Source organism: Lissotriton helveticus (genome assembly GCF_964261635.1).
Source record: "Lissotriton helveticus chromosome 1_1 unlocalized genomic scaffold, aLisHel1.1 SUPER_1_unloc_58, whole genome shotgun sequence".
Taxonomy (NCBI): Eukaryota; Metazoa; Chordata; class Amphibia; order Caudata; family Salamandridae; genus Lissotriton; species Lissotriton helveticus.
In genome coordinates this window covers 1,370,503-1,388,987 of record NW_027611701.1, presented here as the reverse complement: position 1 = coordinate 1,388,987, position 18,485 = coordinate 1,370,503, and the positions used below count along the sequence as shown (strand labels likewise).

Sequence of the window (18,485 nt, the reverse complement as noted above, 5' to 3'; positions counted from 1 at the left end):
TTGCATGTCGATAGGCAGGTATCTTTCTTCCTCCTTGATATGTATTTTCCCCGTCTACCTGCCTAGCATTGATGTGGGGTCCCCCTTCTTTTTGAGCTACCTTCCTCATGGACAAGTAGATATTTTATTAAATTCCACACCTCTGGTCTAGATTATGTGACTGGATGGGGTCAGCTATATCTTTGGCCTATTTAGCTGCTGATTGCAGTTGTGCAGTAAGCTTTTCAGTGTCTTTTTAGGCTATCTTTTTTCTGTCTTGATTACCTGTGATGAAGGGGATCTGTCTTACTTTTGGGAGGTTTTTAGTACAAGCTATGACTCATTGCGCCAGAGAAGTATTTATAGCTATAGTGTGTATTTTATAAGTTGTTTGTGTGGTGAGGGTATGTTATGTAAGATTGGCAAAGGTCATCAATGTCCACCTCTAACATCTGGTTTGTTGTCCTGTTGAGGCGTATAGTTGTGTTTGGCAAAGGTATTTCAATTGCCAGCTTAAAGTTGGCCAAAATATTCTATAATTCTTGTCTAGTGTCGACTCTTAAGTTGTTAACACATGCTTGCTCGGGAAAAGTAGCATTGTTTGTGGTGCTGGGAAGGGGAGACTGTTACGAGGATGGGCATGCTTGTTCTTTGAGATATTGCTTGCCTGGTTTAGGGAGTTGTGCGAAGAAGTATACCGCACAGTGAGTGGGAGGAATTTTGATCAGACACTTGAATAGCTTACTGATGATTACTGATGTGCACAAAACTGTTCATCAGAATTTCCATCTTTAGACCTCTTCAACCTAGTGTTCCATTGTTCTCAAGCTTTCTATCTCAAAAATGCATAGAGCCCTCTCATCCCTCTCTCAAAATGAACTCAGACTCTGAATGTCTGTTTTAGCTAATAAATGTTATTCCTTTGTTCCAGTTTGTATTCTTTAACAATCTCTGTTCTTAAATCCACAGGTGATTGAAGAGTGGGCGTAGAAGACAAAATGGTAGTCAGTAATAAGCAAATAATTGAAAACTATTAAAGGACCGATGCTAAAGAAGTAAAGTTGCTTCAGAGCTTCAACAAGAGAAAAGTATCTAATGAAAAGATGTGGTGAGAAACTTGGATTAGAGTAAAATAAGAATGTGAAAGCAGTTTATCTAAATAGACTTCCTTCTGCTCTAATGGTATGTGAAGAATGCCCTAGAGATGCTAACCCAGGGTAAGAAGACCAACTGTCTGAACCAGAGAGGACAAGCATCAGTCTAAAGTTCTATCCAGTCCAAGAGAAGATAAAACACACAGAACAAGTGGGACTTGAAGAGTTTTTAACAGACCTCGGCAAATGTAACACTTGAGCACCATATCCAGTGAATTGTCTTTATATCAAAAACAAATATCTGTTTGTCACTCATACAGTGTGAACAAAGCTGCTTAAAAGACAGGTAGTCTGCTTAGAACTAAGTTACCTGTTAGTTACGAACTAGCGATGTGGGTATATCTGGGACAAAGGGAAGGATAATGAGGGGAAAAAATGCACCTCTGTGACCAATAACCACCTTTTGCTTGTAGCCCGGGTCCACGTGCCCACTATCATTCCTGCCCATTAGATGTGACCTCGGGTACTTGTTACCTGGCAAGACCTGCAAAATCCTTAACATCCTCATTGTATACTTATATACAGACATAGGAGACATCCGTAAGAAGGGTGACCAGAAACAATGTGCTGCTACTGATACACAATAGTATTCTGAATGTTCATGCCAATACATTATGTGAATATGTACCTAGCTTTGAAATACTGAGCACCAACCAAAGACCTGATCAGTGCTGCATTTACTCATAAATAAATAAGTATGAGAAAAGGGTTAGAGAATCCACATGGATGTATTGAAGAGGCAATAATCCCATGAGAGGCTTCCCCATAAGTACCAGGGGCTGCTGATTAAGGTTGTAGGGTGAATTAGGTTGCCTGCAGAGGTTATACACTGTGAACTGCACAGAGAAGTGACCTTTGGCTAAATAAATGTCCAAGTGTTAAGTTGAACAAGTGCAGCAAATTTGAGTGGGTGATGCTAAACACATGCTGAATAAGATTTAGTATTGTCTTATGGTGTGTCTGCTAGCAAAATCCCAACTTGGAGATATTAACTTCAGAAAGAAATCTTATCTCATAATGGAATGTATACAAGACAAAACCGAACTTGGAGATATTAGCACCAAAAAGAAGTCTCATACCTGCTCTGAATGTGAGAAGAGCTTTAGTTGTCAATCCAGACTCAGTCAGCATGAGAAAATTCACACTGGGGAAAAACTTCATCAGTGCTCTGAATGCCTCAAACGCTTCACTCACAAACAGCATCTGACTCGACATGTGAGAACTCACACTGGGGAAAAACCTCATAAGTGCTCTGAATGCCTCAAACGCTTCACTCACAAAACCCAGCTGACTCAACATGTGAGAACTCACACTGGGGAAAAGCCTCATATGTGCTCTGAATGCCACAAAGGTTTCAGTTTTAAATTCAGCCTTATTCGACATGAGAGAATACATACTGGAGAAAAACCTTTTCATTGCTCCGAATGTCTGAGAAGCTTCAATTGTAAAACCCTTCTCAGTCAACATGAGCGCACTCACACTGGACAGAAACCGTATCAGTGCTCTGAATGCCTAAATTGTTACCAATGTAAATCAGATCTCACTCGACATGAGAGAACGCATACTGGGCAAAAACCTCATAAGTGCTCTGAATGCCAGAAAACCTTCAGTCGGAAAACCATTCTCACCCGGCATGAGTTAACCCATTCTGGGCAGAAATCCCATCAGTGCTCTGAATGCCCAAAAAACTTTAGTCGTAAATACCTTCTCACTCAACATGAGAGAACCCACACCGGAGAAAAACCATATCACTGCTCTGAATGCCAGAAAAGATATTGTCTGAAAAGTGGTCTTAAATTCCATGAGAGAACTCACACTGGGGAGAAACCATATAAGTGCTCTGAATGTCACAAAAACTTTACAGCTAGAACTAGTCTCACTCACCATGAACAAACCCACACTGGGCAAAAACCTTATCAGTGCTCTGAATGTCTAAAAAAATTCAGTTATAAAACCAGTCTCATTGTACATCAGAGAACTCACACTGGGGAAAAACCTTATCAGTGCCTTGAATTCCAGAAAACCTTTAGTCTGAAAAGTCACCTTACTGTTCATGAGAGAACACATAATGGGGGAAGAACCTCATCAGTGCCTTGAATGCCAGAAAAGCTTCAGTTATAAACTCAGACTAACTTTACATGAGATAACTCACTCTGGGGAAAAACCTTATCAGTGCTCTGAATGCCAGAAAACCTTCAGTGTGAAAAGTCATCTTACTGTTCATGAGAGAACACACAATGGGGGAAGAACCTTTTTGGTGCTCTGAATTCCAGAGAAGCTTTAGTTATAAAATAATTCTCATTCCACAAATAAAAGCCCATCCTAGCTAAAATAATGTATGAGTGTTATGAAGGCATGTAAAGATTCAGTTGGAAGGTCAAAGTTATAAAGGAAAAGTGTTTATTAGTATTTTGAATGCCAGAAAAGCTTTATTCAGAAAATTCATTTCAATGAACATGAAAGAACGCGTCCTGTGCCAAATCCTTATCACTGTTCTGAATGTCAGAAACACTTGAGTTGTAAAATGGATGCCCGTCGACATGAGAGAACCCCCACTGAGCGAAAAACCTTAAACATATACCTTTTGCCAGTGTACTTGTCACACCCATTGCAGTGGTTGTAAACCATCTATACTAAGAGCAAAACTGGTTTACTTCCAATCTCAAAAAGCTGACACTGATAATTCCTCAAATAGATCTTTGGTTCTCCCAAGCACAGTTCACAGGCCCCTCTTCTAAGATTCATGGGTTACCTTCGCTACAGCTTTTAGAATGACTTTATGTTTTCCTTTTTTCTTTTAAACATATCTTTGTTGCACATTTTATAGCTCATGTTTTAACGCACCTCTCCACGTGGACACTCCATTCTTAAGATTAATTCATGTCACGTCTTATACACAGATCAAACATGTATACATATATTGCTATCTTTCCCACGTAGAAGACACCTGCAGAAAAATGTATCCAATTGACCCCCATTCCCACATCTTATAGTGAATAGAAAGGTGCTCTACTATCCCTCTTCTAGTATACCCACCCACCTGTCAGAGGTGCCAACACCCTTGACCCTTTTCTCCTTGTCCCCTCTCCTTCTTTTTGCAAATATTGCCACTTCCGTATGATAAATAGCCATTAGACGAGCGAGCCATTGTTGGATCGATGGTGCTGAGAGGTCTTGCCATGCCGTAGCCAAGCTTAGCCGAAAATCCAGCATTACAATAAACACAAATGCCTGTGCCTGGCTAGGGATTGATTCATTACTAATCCCCAGTAATATAAGTTGCGGGCTCTGTACTATACTTAGTCCCAGTCTTCCCTCCAGGAACTCAGTAATGTCCCCAATCAGGCCACCTAGGGCTGGGCAGGTTGCAAACAGCGTATCAAATGCGCCCATGTGAATGGCATTGGGTACAATGTTCGTTTCTGGTTCCACCCCATTTAGCTAATTCCCCCTGAGTGTAGTACAACTTGTAATCTGTTTTAAAAAGCTGTACTTGAGAAAAGCAAAACTTAAGATTGTCTGTGCCAGATTTCTGGAATTCGCGAGGATGTCTGTTCCTGCTTGAACCTTCTCTTCCCACAGCATTATCTGCTTTTCTATATCATCTGTCATGAGCTTATTCAACAACTGATAAAGCTTCCCGATGGGGGTTTGCTAATCGACTCTATCCACCAGTTCAACCGTATATATACCTTTGCCCCTCCTGCTTTTTTCAGTAAAAAAATAAATCACAGAGCTGAAGATATTTTAAAAAACTTGTGATGCCCCAGATTAAACCTGTGCCGTGGGGTCTCAAACAATTCATATAAGAGTCCCAAAAAATTAACGGAGATTATACTTTTTGTGTAATGCAGTGTAGAAGTTCAGTCAACCCAGGCCTACTTTCTTCTGGACCTTGGCCCGTATTTTGAACAAACAATGGACCGTCTTAAATCAAACTCTTTTATAGTATCCATACTAAAGCTGCCTCCAAAGTACACCCCATGCCGGATCCCATATCAGAAGCTTGTACGGGATTAGGACTTTGATAAGCCTCTCATTTTATCCCCAACAAAATAGACATCTGTTGCAGGGCAGTGACCCTGTGGTAGATTGTTATATTAGGTACTGCTAACCCCCTGCGCTCTCTCAGGAGGGTTAGATATTTCAGCACCATTATAGGCCTAGTATAAGCCCACAAACTTTGAGAGATCGTCCCATCAATAACCTTAAACCATTGGTTCCCTACTTCAAGAGGGATGGCCCTAAAAAGTAGAGTATTTTAGGGTTCTTGATCAAATTGATTCTACCTATTAAAGACATTTGTAAGTTGTTTATTCTGCCAAATTCTACCCTTGTACTTTTTATTAATGGATCCAAATTTGCCTGTATAATTTTATCTACCTCAACTACGATTTTTACCCCTGAATAGGTAGCCACCTCTACCACTCGCCAATCCTCCCAGTCCACTTCAGTTTATTTAACAATTTGGTTCTTATCCTGATTTAATGGATATCCAGAAAATCTGCTGAACTGCTCAGCCTCTTCATTTATTTCTCTTAATGCTTCCTTGGGATCTGTAGTAACTACTGCCAAGTCATCGGCCAGTGTTTTTCTTTCCCAATCATGCAACCTAATAGGCTGAATAACATTTTTTTTCCCTATCCTCCTTATCATAGGATCAATATACAAGGCAAATAACTAGGGAGAGCAGGGACATTCTGTCTAGTACCTCACTGTATTTTTATAAGTTCCGACTGGCCTTCCATTATGGAAATCCTAACCTTGAGATGCTGTTACAATGCTTTCAAGGCCATTTAAAGCCTAGCCCCTAAACCAATCTGCTTGATCAGAGACTGTGCCAGGAGACCCTGTCAAATGCTTTTTCAACATCCAAGTGTATTTGCACCATTGAGTCTCCCTTCACTGCTGCTGCGTCAAAGTGTAATTACCCGCCTGACATGGTCAGTTGTTCCTTGATCCGGAACAAAGCTGTGTTGACAAGCAGACACGATTTTGTTAATTGTTCCAGACAGCCTTGTAGCCTAGATCTTGGAGTAGATTTTAGAGTCACTGTTCATTAGGTTAATCGGCTGGTATGAGCCTAGTTCTAATGTAGACTTCGCTTATTTTAGGAATACCACAATATTTATTAAGGCACAAGAACCCATGTGGCGCCTCCCCCCCTGTACTATAAGCAAAAGTTCCAGCAGGTACTTGTTGAGGCAGGGGACAATATCTTATAGAACTCTCCCGTAATGAGTTCCGTTCCAGCTGCCTTCCCAGCTGCAAGGGCGGAGGTTGCTAACTCTATTTCCTCCACAGTGATTGGTTGACTTAAATATTCCTGGTCTTCCTCTCCTATATTCCCCATTATCACGGAGTTCAGATATCTTATCAAGTCCTCAGACTCCCCTCCCACATCCTTGGTGTATACCTTTGGTAAAATCTCTAAAAGGCAGCCTTTATTCCTTTCTGGATCTGAGACTTTTCCTGACACAGGAACTTAAACTTCCTGAATATGGGACGGGGTTATTTGCTGCCTAGTCCACACCGCCAACAGATGACCCACCCCTAACTATATTCAAAATAATCATATTTCTGTGCCAGAAATTTGTCTGCGGCCTTCTTTGTCCAAAAACTCACTGTTGGGGCTTTAGCCACAGCCACTTTCAGCTGTGCCGTCTGAGTCTCCATACCCAAGGCCACTGTTTCCCTCACCGTAGCTTCTGTGAGTGACAGCCTTTTATAGAGGTCACCCAGAAGGAGTCTTTTTTTGACGGGCCCAGCTGTACCAGTCAGTCTCGCCTCGAACCCCATATTGGAAGGCATCCCAGATTATCCCAGCGGGAGCACTACCCATGGTTTTTTGGCATAAAATCTGAAATCCATTCCTGCATGTAATTTAGGTATGCATCATCCAGTAACAGAGCCCGTTCAAAAGACCAACCCCACGACTGACCCAACTTATCTAGATGAGGGACCTCTAGTACCTACGGGTTATGGTCTGCCGTGACCGTGGGATATTTCTCTATTCGGCTACCCTGCAAAAGATCTAGGGAAATAAAAAAAAATAGTCCAGCCTTGCATAAACTTTATGTGGAGCTGAAAAATTAGGGAAATCGCTACTCAAAAATGGAGAAAGAAGACCAGAACAAGCTGAACCGGCCAAGACATGGATACCAACACTGCCTGCAAACTAAGATGGGACTATTCTTGATCCAAAAGACCTCCCTCTATTAAACTTATTTACTCCACCTTAAAGCAAATGAAACGGGATGCCCGGTTGAAAAATCGTTGGGCCCACTAGGCCACAAAAAATTGCTAGGATCAATTTGGAAAATCAGTAAAACCTGCTCAGAAAAGAAGGAGAGAGTAACCCTTTTGGAGGAAGGGGCCGGATTAACAGAGGAGAAAGGCGGGAAACTCTAAAAGCATAACAAGGCACATTATTCACACATGACGGATGTAATGTGGAAACTTGAGGAATTCAAGAACCAACAGCACTGAAACAATCTAAAATTTCTGGGTCTTGCAGAAAACATTGAGAGGAGTGATATCAGATGTATTATGGTGAAACTTCTGAGGTGCAGCAAGCTCATCGTTTTCCGATGCTAAGAAAAAAACAAGTGGCAGGACTACCTGAATGGCCTCTGGCAGTTTTATTTTTCTTGGGTAACTTCCTACTCCGGTAAGCCATATTCAACAAGGCAGAAGGCACGCGCACCTATGAGATGCATACGTTCTTTATCCGCCCGGACTTTTGCCACACTATCGTGGAAAGGCCATGCCGACTATGCCAGCTGATTTAATCCTTTCAGGGCCTAGGTAGTGAGGCATATCTATTAAATCCAGCCCATCTTAAAGTCCTCTCAAATGGGAGGGTGCAGATTTTTACGTCTGAAATGAAGGCTGAAGAGTATCTGAAGGAGGTCCAGGGTGCCAGGATTAGAATGAAACATTTCCCATAATATTAACTCTGTAAGGATTTCTGCAGCCGGAAGTCTATGGACTTTAAGAAGGGGACTCTTTTTTTTTTCCTTCTTCTTACTTATATTATATTTACCACTGTATTTTTCTTTTCCTTTTTGTCTTTTTTTTCTGCCCTGATTTTTACATGAGGGTTGGAGCCTGGGGGCACTTCGGGTAAGGTGGAGTGGGTGGCATCAAAAGCGGGTCAGATCTGACCTATTTGCTTGTTTGTGGTAGAGGTGGTCAGGGGGTGTGTGCTAAGGGTGGGTTGGAGGAGGGGTCGGGTAGGGTAGGGCAAGGGGAGGTTATCAGAGTAGACAGGGACAGTCATGCACAAGGGGGGTGACAATTGTTTTAACATTTATTGGTTAAATGACCCCATGAAAAGGCGTAGGGTAGCCCTTGATATGCTTTGTCTCAAAGCAGGCATCATGTGTGCAAGACACACACATTGAGGGCCCTAGGAAGACACTGTTAGAGTGTTTAGGATACCAAGTGGTAGGTAGTACTTCACAAGGAGCACGTAAACGGGGGTGGCAATTTTGACGTGGAAAGGCGGGACATGTTCCCAAGGGTTTGGGTAGACAAAAGAGGGCGCTGGGTCATCATCGCTCAGTGTCAGTTCCCCTAAAAGGGTTTTACACTTTGTTCAGTATATGGGTCAGTCTTAGATGACCCAGCGGTGTTTGTGTGTTTAAATTCTGAGTTATCATTATGGCCACTCCCCCTTATCATGTGGGGATTTCTAGATCAATTTGAATGTGGATTTGGTAGGCATGGGCCCTAGAAAGTATAAAGGTCGTACATCTACGGCCCTTCAGTCTGCTGGATCTAGGCTCCACCCATGTTCTGAGGGACGTTTGGAGAAAGAAATATACCTCAGATCCTTGTTTTACATATCTGACGTGAAGTTTTCCAATGGCAAGATCATTGATATGCTCGCTAATATAAATGTCCCATATCCGCCAGAATGAGATCATTGTCCTTGCAGATCGATGGCCCTTCTGGGATTCCTTTGCCACACTGGTTGAAAGCATTTGTAAATAAAATCATCAACAAACTAAAACCTGTTACCACCTGCTCAAAAGCCTACAGTGCCAACACCATTTAAAATGACCAATATGCCTCAGTGACAATCATCACCATATTTGTTAAAACATCTCTGTTGGTAGGAAACATCCCAGACATACATGCTATTATAATGACACCTCTTGTAAAGACACCTGCCAGTGACCTGAATGTCCTTGCCAATTATAGACTGATTTCTGGCCTGCACCAGTATTACTAAATCCTGAAGTGTCTTAGTGACTTCTAGCCAGTCATCAGGCACCAAAGACGTATTAAAACTATCCTATTGAACCTCAGGTAAGCATCCCTCCGCCAGGGAATATAGTAAAAGCTGCATATAGATCCTCTTAGTCCTGTTTGCAGCTTTATATACACACAACCACATCATTCTCTCTTCTCAACTTTAGACCTCTTTTGGACTCAAATGTGTTCGAATCCAGTGGCTCAGATTGCATTTAACTAACTGCAATGACTAGTGATGTTTCTGAGGGTTTATCTCTCAGACCAACTCTCTTCAACGACAAAGGCTCCACTCACTTCTATCCTCGACAACACCAGCAGTGGCTACCACCAAGCTGACAATACCATAATACACATTAAAATCCTAAAAGAACTAGAGAAAAAAGGTAACTGCATCATTGCCTCCAACACATACAGAAATGATTGACAAACAATTGGCTATGTGTGAATAGCAGCAAAGCTATAGACTCTGTCTAGTTCCTCTCTCCCAAGCCAATAAATCAGTTGGAAAGCTTGGAATTTTTTTCAACGATGAACTGTACGTCTTCACTTGCATTGTCTTTTTTCTACCTCTTCTGCTGCCTTTGTGGACATCCACCCTACTGTATGGAGGGTCCAAACTCATGAACATCATGTCAAATTCAACAAACGGATGAGGATGCCAACATTTTATAAACTTTTGACAATCATCATGCTGCCAAGTTGTCGAAGCTCCAACAAGGCGATCTGGTACTTGCCAAGTCGAGTATTCATCACAAGGATGATACAGACTTCGCCCCTCAGCTTTATGTTATCACTGTTGTCCATGGCACAAGGACTACGGCCTGGTGAGATGAGCACACCATCACTCGCAACTCATCATATTTCAAGCCTCTACGAGGGGGAGAGCGTGAGTTAGTGATGAGAGATGACGTTAAAGATGACTCCAGCAACCCTGGGATACTTGATGGTGGAGGAGAAAATCACGAAGGCAGCACGGGACCAACTACCAAACAAACTGTGCACCCCTACTTTGTTTCCCAGTCCTTGACATCTTGGTTTTCTAATGGAAAAACAAGACCATAGCTCCTAGAATGAAAAGAAAAAATAAAATTAGCACAGCACATCACTACAGGACCTGAGAAACTTGGCAGTTATAACAATGGATAACTTGCTACCTTCGCCAAGCATATTGTGTCCTCTCTCTAAAAATTCACCTGCTCTGTTCTTTGTGTCCCTCTGTTTAAAACCTCTCTGTTGTAATATAATTATGTACAGATTGTTCAAAACGTAGATTTCCTTTATAAGGCATTCTTCACCCTCTATCTCCATTCACTGTGCTTTCACTCTCAATTCTCCCTTCACTTTCTGTTTGGTAGGTGTTTATTTTCCTATGTGTTTGTTTCTATTTTTCCTTTGCTCTACTGCAGCGCATGCTCCATCTCCATTGTGTGTACATAAAGAGATTCTGCCCTTAGGCTAGTCAGTTGCTGTTGTTTCCTGGCCTTGTATGTCTGCACAGGGACTGTAATTCCAGGAAACAATAAACTGCTTTTTCAAGACTTACCGCCTCTGGCACAACTCTAAAGTTTGGTCACAAGTTACTCTGCAGTCCTTTGTGGTGTCCACACCCTGCACCACAACTGATACAGGTTTTTACGTCCTGTATTCACATCAGTATTTCTCATACCTGCGCGTTCCTGCTGGCTGATATTTTCTTCAAAAGTGGTTTCCTGAAGCTTTGACTGTACCAGTCAAAATTGCCTTGTGCTGTTTATTTTCCTGATCAATGCATTTCATCAACTTGGAGGGGCTGCGCCCTGTTATTGTGTAACAGTGTCACTTATGTTCAAGTTGAATATCGCTTCTGGCAATTCATTTCAGTAAAGCTTTATGCGCACTTAAATTTAATATCTACAAGCTTTACAACTTCAAGTTGCTAATTTTCACATAAAGGTGGTCATTAAAAACATTTAGTTTAAGTGCGTGTGTGTGTGTGAACGTGTGTGTGTGTGTGTGTGTGTGAGCGTGTGTGTGTGTGTGTGTGTGTGTGCGTGTGTGTGTGCGTGTGCGTGTGCTTGTGTGTGTGTGCGTGTGTGTGTGTGTGCGTGTGTGTGTGTGTGTGTGAGCGTGTGTGTGTGTGTGCGTGTGTGTGCATGTGTGTGTGTGTGTGCGTGTGTGTGCGTGTGTGTGTGTGTGCGTGTGTGTGTGTGTGTGAGCGTGTGTGTGTGCGTGTGTGTGCGTGTGGGTGTGTGTGTGTGTGTGTGTGTGTGTGTGGGTGTGTGTATTGGCGGGGACTTGAACTCCTCCACTAATGGCATGTCCTCACCCTGGGAATACCACCCCTATGATGGAGCTGGACACTGTGGTAGGCACTATCCTTAGCAGCGGTGGCATCATGGCACCTGACAACTGTTTGTCAACTTGAATCACACCGGACACGGAAACTTGAATTTTGGCAGCATGAAAGCGCCCTTGTGAGCCCCTTTCTCCTTTTTAAATTGGATATTTATATTCAACAATGACCTTGTTCTCGAGCAGTAAAACTGTCCGTTGGGGACAAAGGTATTTAAAAGGAGCAAGGAATCAGATTGGGCTGGTAACCATGTTTGCATTGATTTCATTCAAATGGGCAGAAATGCGTGACATTTGCTTTTTTAAAAAGACATTATTGTGATGCCTTTATTTGCAGCTTAAGGACTTGCTTAGCAATCCGGTCCGGGTTTTACACGAGAAATGGCAAGGCATGATGGGACTTTGTGCAATGAGTTAAATTGTGTGCATAACTCTAACCAGCACAGCTAGTGAATTAATCTAAAAGCGATTTTATTTGCAGGATTTTCAATGCTGTGACTCGTGGTTGAAACTATGTAGTCTTGCAAAAATGTTGATAACTATGATTTTCCCATGTGCTTGTGTTAACCCAATTATTACAAATAATAGTGCCTCTTCTATTTCTAGTGTCATGGAAACTTTAAAATCAGCACCAATATGGCGCATTTTAGGTCGAGAAAGGCAGCGTGGCTGCCGAAACGCGTCCCTCCAGTGCCTGTTCTGTTTCTTGTGTCTGATGTGACTGACATAATAAACGGGAGAAACCCCATGATGACGAGTGCCGGCTCCTTTATTATAGAAGGTTTTGGAGACATTTATATATATATATTTTTTAATTTATTTATATTATATAACCTAGTGGTGTTGTCACTAGGAAGTTATAGATAGGTCTGTTTTCCTAGACAGAATGTTTTGGGGTGTTTTGGTAATAACTCTGACCCAATTTCCAACTTTCTAAAAAAGAGTTCATCCACCTCAGCTCCTTCCTGGAAAGTTTTGGGGTGACCCAGCAAGCAGTGGCCAAGATAAAAGGGAGGGTCACAAATCGCAAAATCCCCATGCATTTTTCATAGACTTCTTTAAGATGGGCTACAGCAAAAACTGCTAAATGGAATTACACCAAATTCTGCAGGAAGCTAGAGCTTGGTCCACAGATCGTGCTTTTTGTGATCTAATGTAAACCTATTTAGTAGTTTTTGAGAAATTAAGATTAAAAAATGATTGTATATCTGAACAGTTGGGTTTGAGGGATTCTTGCAAGAGTGCCTTGAACCCAATGTTAAAAAATAGAGAATTCATTTTGGGCAATTAGCTCTTTTCCCCTAGGGCCAGTTCACTCTGAAAAGGTTATTTTTTTTTTTTTAAACAAAAACAGATCTTTTGAACTTTTAAAAAAACACCGAAATTCACCAGTTATAGTTAGCACTGCTAACTATAACCTGTGCCCCCATCATGCAGTGCTTACGACCTCACATATTACATCATTCATGACATGTTGTGTAACATAATTTATGACAATACTGATGACATCTCAAATGACATAGTTGATGACATCACTGATGACATCTCTCAAAGTATGTTAGTTTTATTGTTTACACAGTGGTGAGTAGTTACCATATTAATTTTCTACCCAGTTTTGTACAGCCTGTATCTAGCTAATGGGTCTGTTTACAAAACTTGTGCTCTTAATACATCATAGGTGTGTAGTATTGAACACTTTATAAATCTTTGCACTGAAGAGTAATTCTGTGTGCAGATGACAGTTGACTGCATGTGTCCATTATGATCCTCACATTTTTTTTGTTCTACAGAGAAAGTTTCCAACAGGGTAAAGATTCTACTTAGTAAATACTACGTATTGTAAGCACATCTCAGTTGGCACCAAGGCACGCACACCGTGCTGCAGAGACTCACTTTCTTCCTTCACCCCCGATGCACACGCTAACCAGGCACTCTCACCAGTGCCTGCGGTGCACCATGACACGCACCCTGCGCGTCTGAGTCTCACTTCTCCGATACACATGCTGACCAGGCGCTCTACTCCATCCCCTGTAGTGCACCACGATATGCACCCAACGTGTTCAAGACTCGCTTCACCTTCGATGCACATGTTGACCAGGCGCTCTTCACCAACACCTCCTGTGCTCCACGACATGCACCCAGCGCGTTCGAATCTGGTTTCTCTGTGTGTCAAAAATCACAGAGCACACCTTCCGAGGGTCTCAAGCTGGCACAACACACACCTACCGCGTTGCTTGAAACTTCTCTGGAAACTTTTATATTCCTGTGTTTCCAAAGAGGGAGCCAGCTCACCCCGGGCCCTTGGGGTAACAATACACAGCACAAAACACAGTCTTCTTCAAGCAGGGGAACCCAGCGCACAAAGCACAGTCCCAACAGCCTCTTCCTTGGTTAAAACAGCAAACTGCAGACCAGCCTCAGATCACAAAGCAGGGGTTCGTCCTTCCAGCAGTCTCTTCAGTTGTTCCCTCCTTAGCAGAGGTTCCTTTTGACCACAAAATGGGTCCAAGCCTTTTCAGTCTCAATCCATTTCTATTCCAGCGTTCAGGGGTCTGAGCTCTCATAGTTCTACCCATAAATGTCTTTGAAGTTCGTTGCGCTCAGGGGTCCCTGACCCCTGCCTAAATCAGTTCTGGGTGTCTCCCTCCCAGTGTCACCTTTCTCCCTTTGATACTGGGGGTCTGGATCCTTAATCACTCAGCAGGAGATGGGTCAATTGTTTTATAGCAGCAATCCAGGCCTTTTCACTTCCTGGGCTTCTCCTCCCCCCTACTCCCCAGATGCAGGGCAGACTGGTGCCATCTCAACCCCTGCCTTGGGCAAGACCTCTCCCAGCTCCTCTCACCTCTCAGATCCAGACAGTCAATCCACATTCAGCAGAGACACACATAAATACTTAAAGCACAAAACTCAGCCACTTTCTAAAAGAGTGGCTTCTGAACACACAGTGACAAAACCACTTTCATAGAAAGATGTGTTATGACACTGTTAAACCACTTTCATAGAAAGATGTGTTTGGAAACTGTGCGTTCGTACATACTAAACTTCACCGCTCCATTTTAACACTATGGGAAACTAGGCCAACAAACACAATACCCAGCCTCCCCCATTCTGTCCTATGCGCAGGATGGCCTTTCACTACTGAAAAAACTAAATGGAGTGTTTTTCCCTGTCACGACATAGCACACACCTCAGTATATGTCCTTCCTTTTACGTACACTGCACCCTGCCCAGGGGGTACCCAGGACCTACCACAGGGGTGCCCACTGTGTACGCAAAAGGGAAAATAAGGCCTGACAAGTGGTTGCACTTGTCAGTACAACATGCTAACTTAGCAAAATGTGCGCAGGCCCTACACTGCCAGCCTGAGTTCCCTTCTCCGCGGACCTTTGCATTAGTAGCCCTGGCACACACAGTGCACATCTCTAGAGACTTTACTAGTAAGGCAAACATACCAATCATGGCCAACCAATTACCATTCCACTTTACACAAGGAACACTTGTACTTTGACACTGATCAGCATGAATTGGCAACTCTATGCAGAAAAAAAAACATTTAGCTAAACTACTGTAAAATTTCAGGTACCATTTCTTTGCAGCTGCAGCATCAGTTAGTTACGTGTTAATGTCTGCTACTATTTCCCAAACTATTCATTATGGGAAATCAGTGTAACCAGTTTCAGTAAGATTATGGGAAACAAAAATAAGCAAGCATCGGCAAAGCCAGTAGGTCTGAATTTCCTGGTCAGCTTTTTAGTTTTGTCAATGTGTGAATTGTTTTGGCAAGGTTTTTGAAAAACCTTATTGGTCTGGGAGCTGCCGGGCCCCTCACCATTATAACAAACTTTGGCAAAAGCAACAATTGTTTTTGGTCTTAAATAGCATACACTGCCGCAGTAGTTACTGGTATTGAGCAAAACTACTCTGTGCTGATATCCTCCTTGTGAAAGCAGAATGCTGTCACTCACAGTGAAACCAGCCGATACAGAGAGAGAGAGAACATTTTAATAAATGCAAAGTGTCATGGTCAACACTAGACCAAATTAAGGGCTCATTTATTAAAGGAAGTCTATGTCCTTTGCATTAAGTGCAGCTATACGCCTTTCATGAATTCCCAAGAATTTACAGAAGTACGACAAAACATAGTACCCCTAGAAAATACTTGTGAACTGCATTTTGTTATGAGCAAATATGCATGTGTATCTTTGCTCATGTGAACATCTGAGTGTTTGCAAGTTTACTTTCCCTCCAACCACTTTTTTCCCCAACTCTGGAAGAAGGTTTACCTCTGCCATTGTAAGGAGTACATTTCCCACATTTCTCAGTATGGGAAAAGATCAGAGAAGAGTTGTTGAAAACCCTTGAAATATGCAAGTTAGTAGGTTTACACAGACTCAAAAGGGCATTCTAACCCTAGAACTATTGCTTACCACTACCTTTAGCCCCAGTCTGTAGATCTGCAGAAATGTGGCAACATAAGGGGACCGCAAGTATTCAAACACTACTCTGGTATGAGCCCTGGCATAATCAGAGAGGCTCTATCCGAGCTCTTATATAAGGAGATTGCTTCCATAATTTGTCGCCACACTTCATGGCACTAAAGGGACAAGTGGATTTTGTTACAGGGCAAGAAGATTTATGAAGCAACCTGCCCCTTGGACAAGTAGATATTGTATTAAATTCCACACCCCTGGTCTAGATTATGTGACGGGGTGGGGTCGGCCATGTCTTTAGCATATTTAGCTGCTGATTGCAGTTGTGCAGTAAGCTTTTCAGTGTCTTTTTAGGCTCTCTTTTTCTGTCTTGATTACCTGTGATGAAGGTGATCTGTCTTACTTTTGAGAGGTTTATAGTAGAAGCTATGATGATTCATTGCTCCAGAGACGTATATATAGCTATAGTGGTATTTTATAAGTTGTTTCTGTGTGGTGAGGGTATGTTATGTAAGATTGGGAAAGGTCATCTAATGTCCACCTCTAACATCTGGTTTGTTGTCCTGTTGAGGCATATAGTTGTGTTTGGCAAAGGCATAGAGATCCGTCTAGGTGTGCTTGATACTGTGTGTTTGTGGTGGTGGGAGATCTATGCGGTCTCCTAATTTTCTGAGCCGTAGTTATTTCCACTGCCAGCTTAAGGTTGGCCATGATATTCTATAATTCTTGTCTAGTGTCGACTCTAAGTTGGTAACACATGCTTGCACGGGAGAAGTAGCATTGTTTGTGGTGCTGGGAAGGGGAGACTCTTTTGAGGATGGGCATGCTTGTTCTTTGAGATATTGCTTGTCTGGTTTGGGGACCTGTGCGAAGAGGTATACTGCACAGTGAGTGGGAGGAAGTTCTGATCAGACACTTGAATAGCTTACTGATGATTACTGATGTGCACAAAACTGTTCATCAGAATTTCCATCTTTAGACCTCTTTAACCTAGTGTTCCATTGTTCTCAAGCTTTCTATCTCGAAAATGCATAGAGCCCTCTCATCCATCTCTCAAAATGAACTCAGACTCTGGTTGTCTGTATTATGTAATAAATGTTATTCCTTTGTTCCAGTTTGCATTCTTTAACAATCTCTGTTTTTAAATCCACAGAAACCGTATCCGTGCTCTGAATGCCCAAAAGGTTACCAGTGTAAATCAGCTCTCACTCGACATGAGAGAACGCATACTGGGGAAAAACCTCATAAGTGCTATGAATGCCAGAAAACCTTCAGTCGGAAAACCATTCTCACCCGGCATGAGTTAACCCATTCTGGGCAGAAATCCCATCAGTGCTCTGAATGCCCAAAAAACTTTAGTCGTAAATACCTTCTCACTCAACATGAGAGAACCCACACCGGAGAAAAAACATATCACTGCTCTCAATGCCCGAAAAGATATTGGCTGAAAAGTGATCTTAAATTCCATGAGAGAACTCACACTGGTGAGAAACCTTTTCAGTGCTCTGAATGCCTAAAAAAGTTCAGTTATCAAACCAGTCTTATTTTACATCAGAGAACTCACACTGGGGAAAAACCTTATCAGTGCTCTGAATGCCAGAAAACCTTTAGTGTGAAAAGTCATCTTACTGTTCATGAGAGAACACACAATGGGGGAAGAACCTTTTCGGTGCTCTGAATTCCAGAGAAGCTTTAGTTATAAAATAATTCTCACTCCACATATAAAAGTCCATCCTAGCTAAAATAATGTATGAGTGTTATGAAGGCATGTAAAGATTTGTTGTAACTGTAGCTAGGACCCTAATTTAATATTCCTGATTTATGCCCTTATATAGTTATACTAAACCATATCCTTATATAGGCATAATATACCCATACTAAGTCATAGTTAATTATACAATAGTTCTGTCGGGTGGCAACACAACTGATTTGCAAACTCTAGTACATGTAACAGAAGAAACCAACCAACCTCTGACAAAAACACAAACCAGGTTCTTACAATTAATGAAAAGAAAGCCTGTATATGATTTGTTGTGCTTTTATATTTATCAAAATTTCATTCAAGGCAATTCACAAATGACTGTCAATATATTAATAACAAGTGCGAACAGTGAAGATAGTGAATAGTGATCACATGACAAGAACAATATATACAATAAAAAGAATTTCAATAAGGACAATCTATACAAATATATACAGGTTCTAATTACATAAAGGCCAACAATTGCTTTAAGTTTTTACAGAATCCTAGTCGTTTCATCGATGTACTAGGGTTCTGAAATTTTCAAGGCCTAGGTGGAAATGTCGACGTTTCGACCCTTAAGGC

General features: G+C 42.0%; 1 protein-coding gene across 1 annotated transcript; it reads left to right on the top strand.

Annotated features, from left to right (window-relative positions):
- The first annotated feature begins 953 nt into the window (after positions 1–953).
- Positions 954–17,931, top strand: LOC144806259 (uncharacterized). The gene is made up of 3 exons (XM_078672654.1): positions 954–2,753; positions 2,838–3,141; positions 17,329–17,931. Exons 1-3 carry the CDS (start codon positions 2,085–2,087, stop codon positions 17,835–17,837), a joined length of 1,482 nt encoding a protein of 493 aa, XP_078528780.1. The 5' UTR covers positions 954–2,084; the 3' UTR covers positions 17,838–17,931.
- Positions 17,932–18,485: the final 554 nt, after the last annotated feature.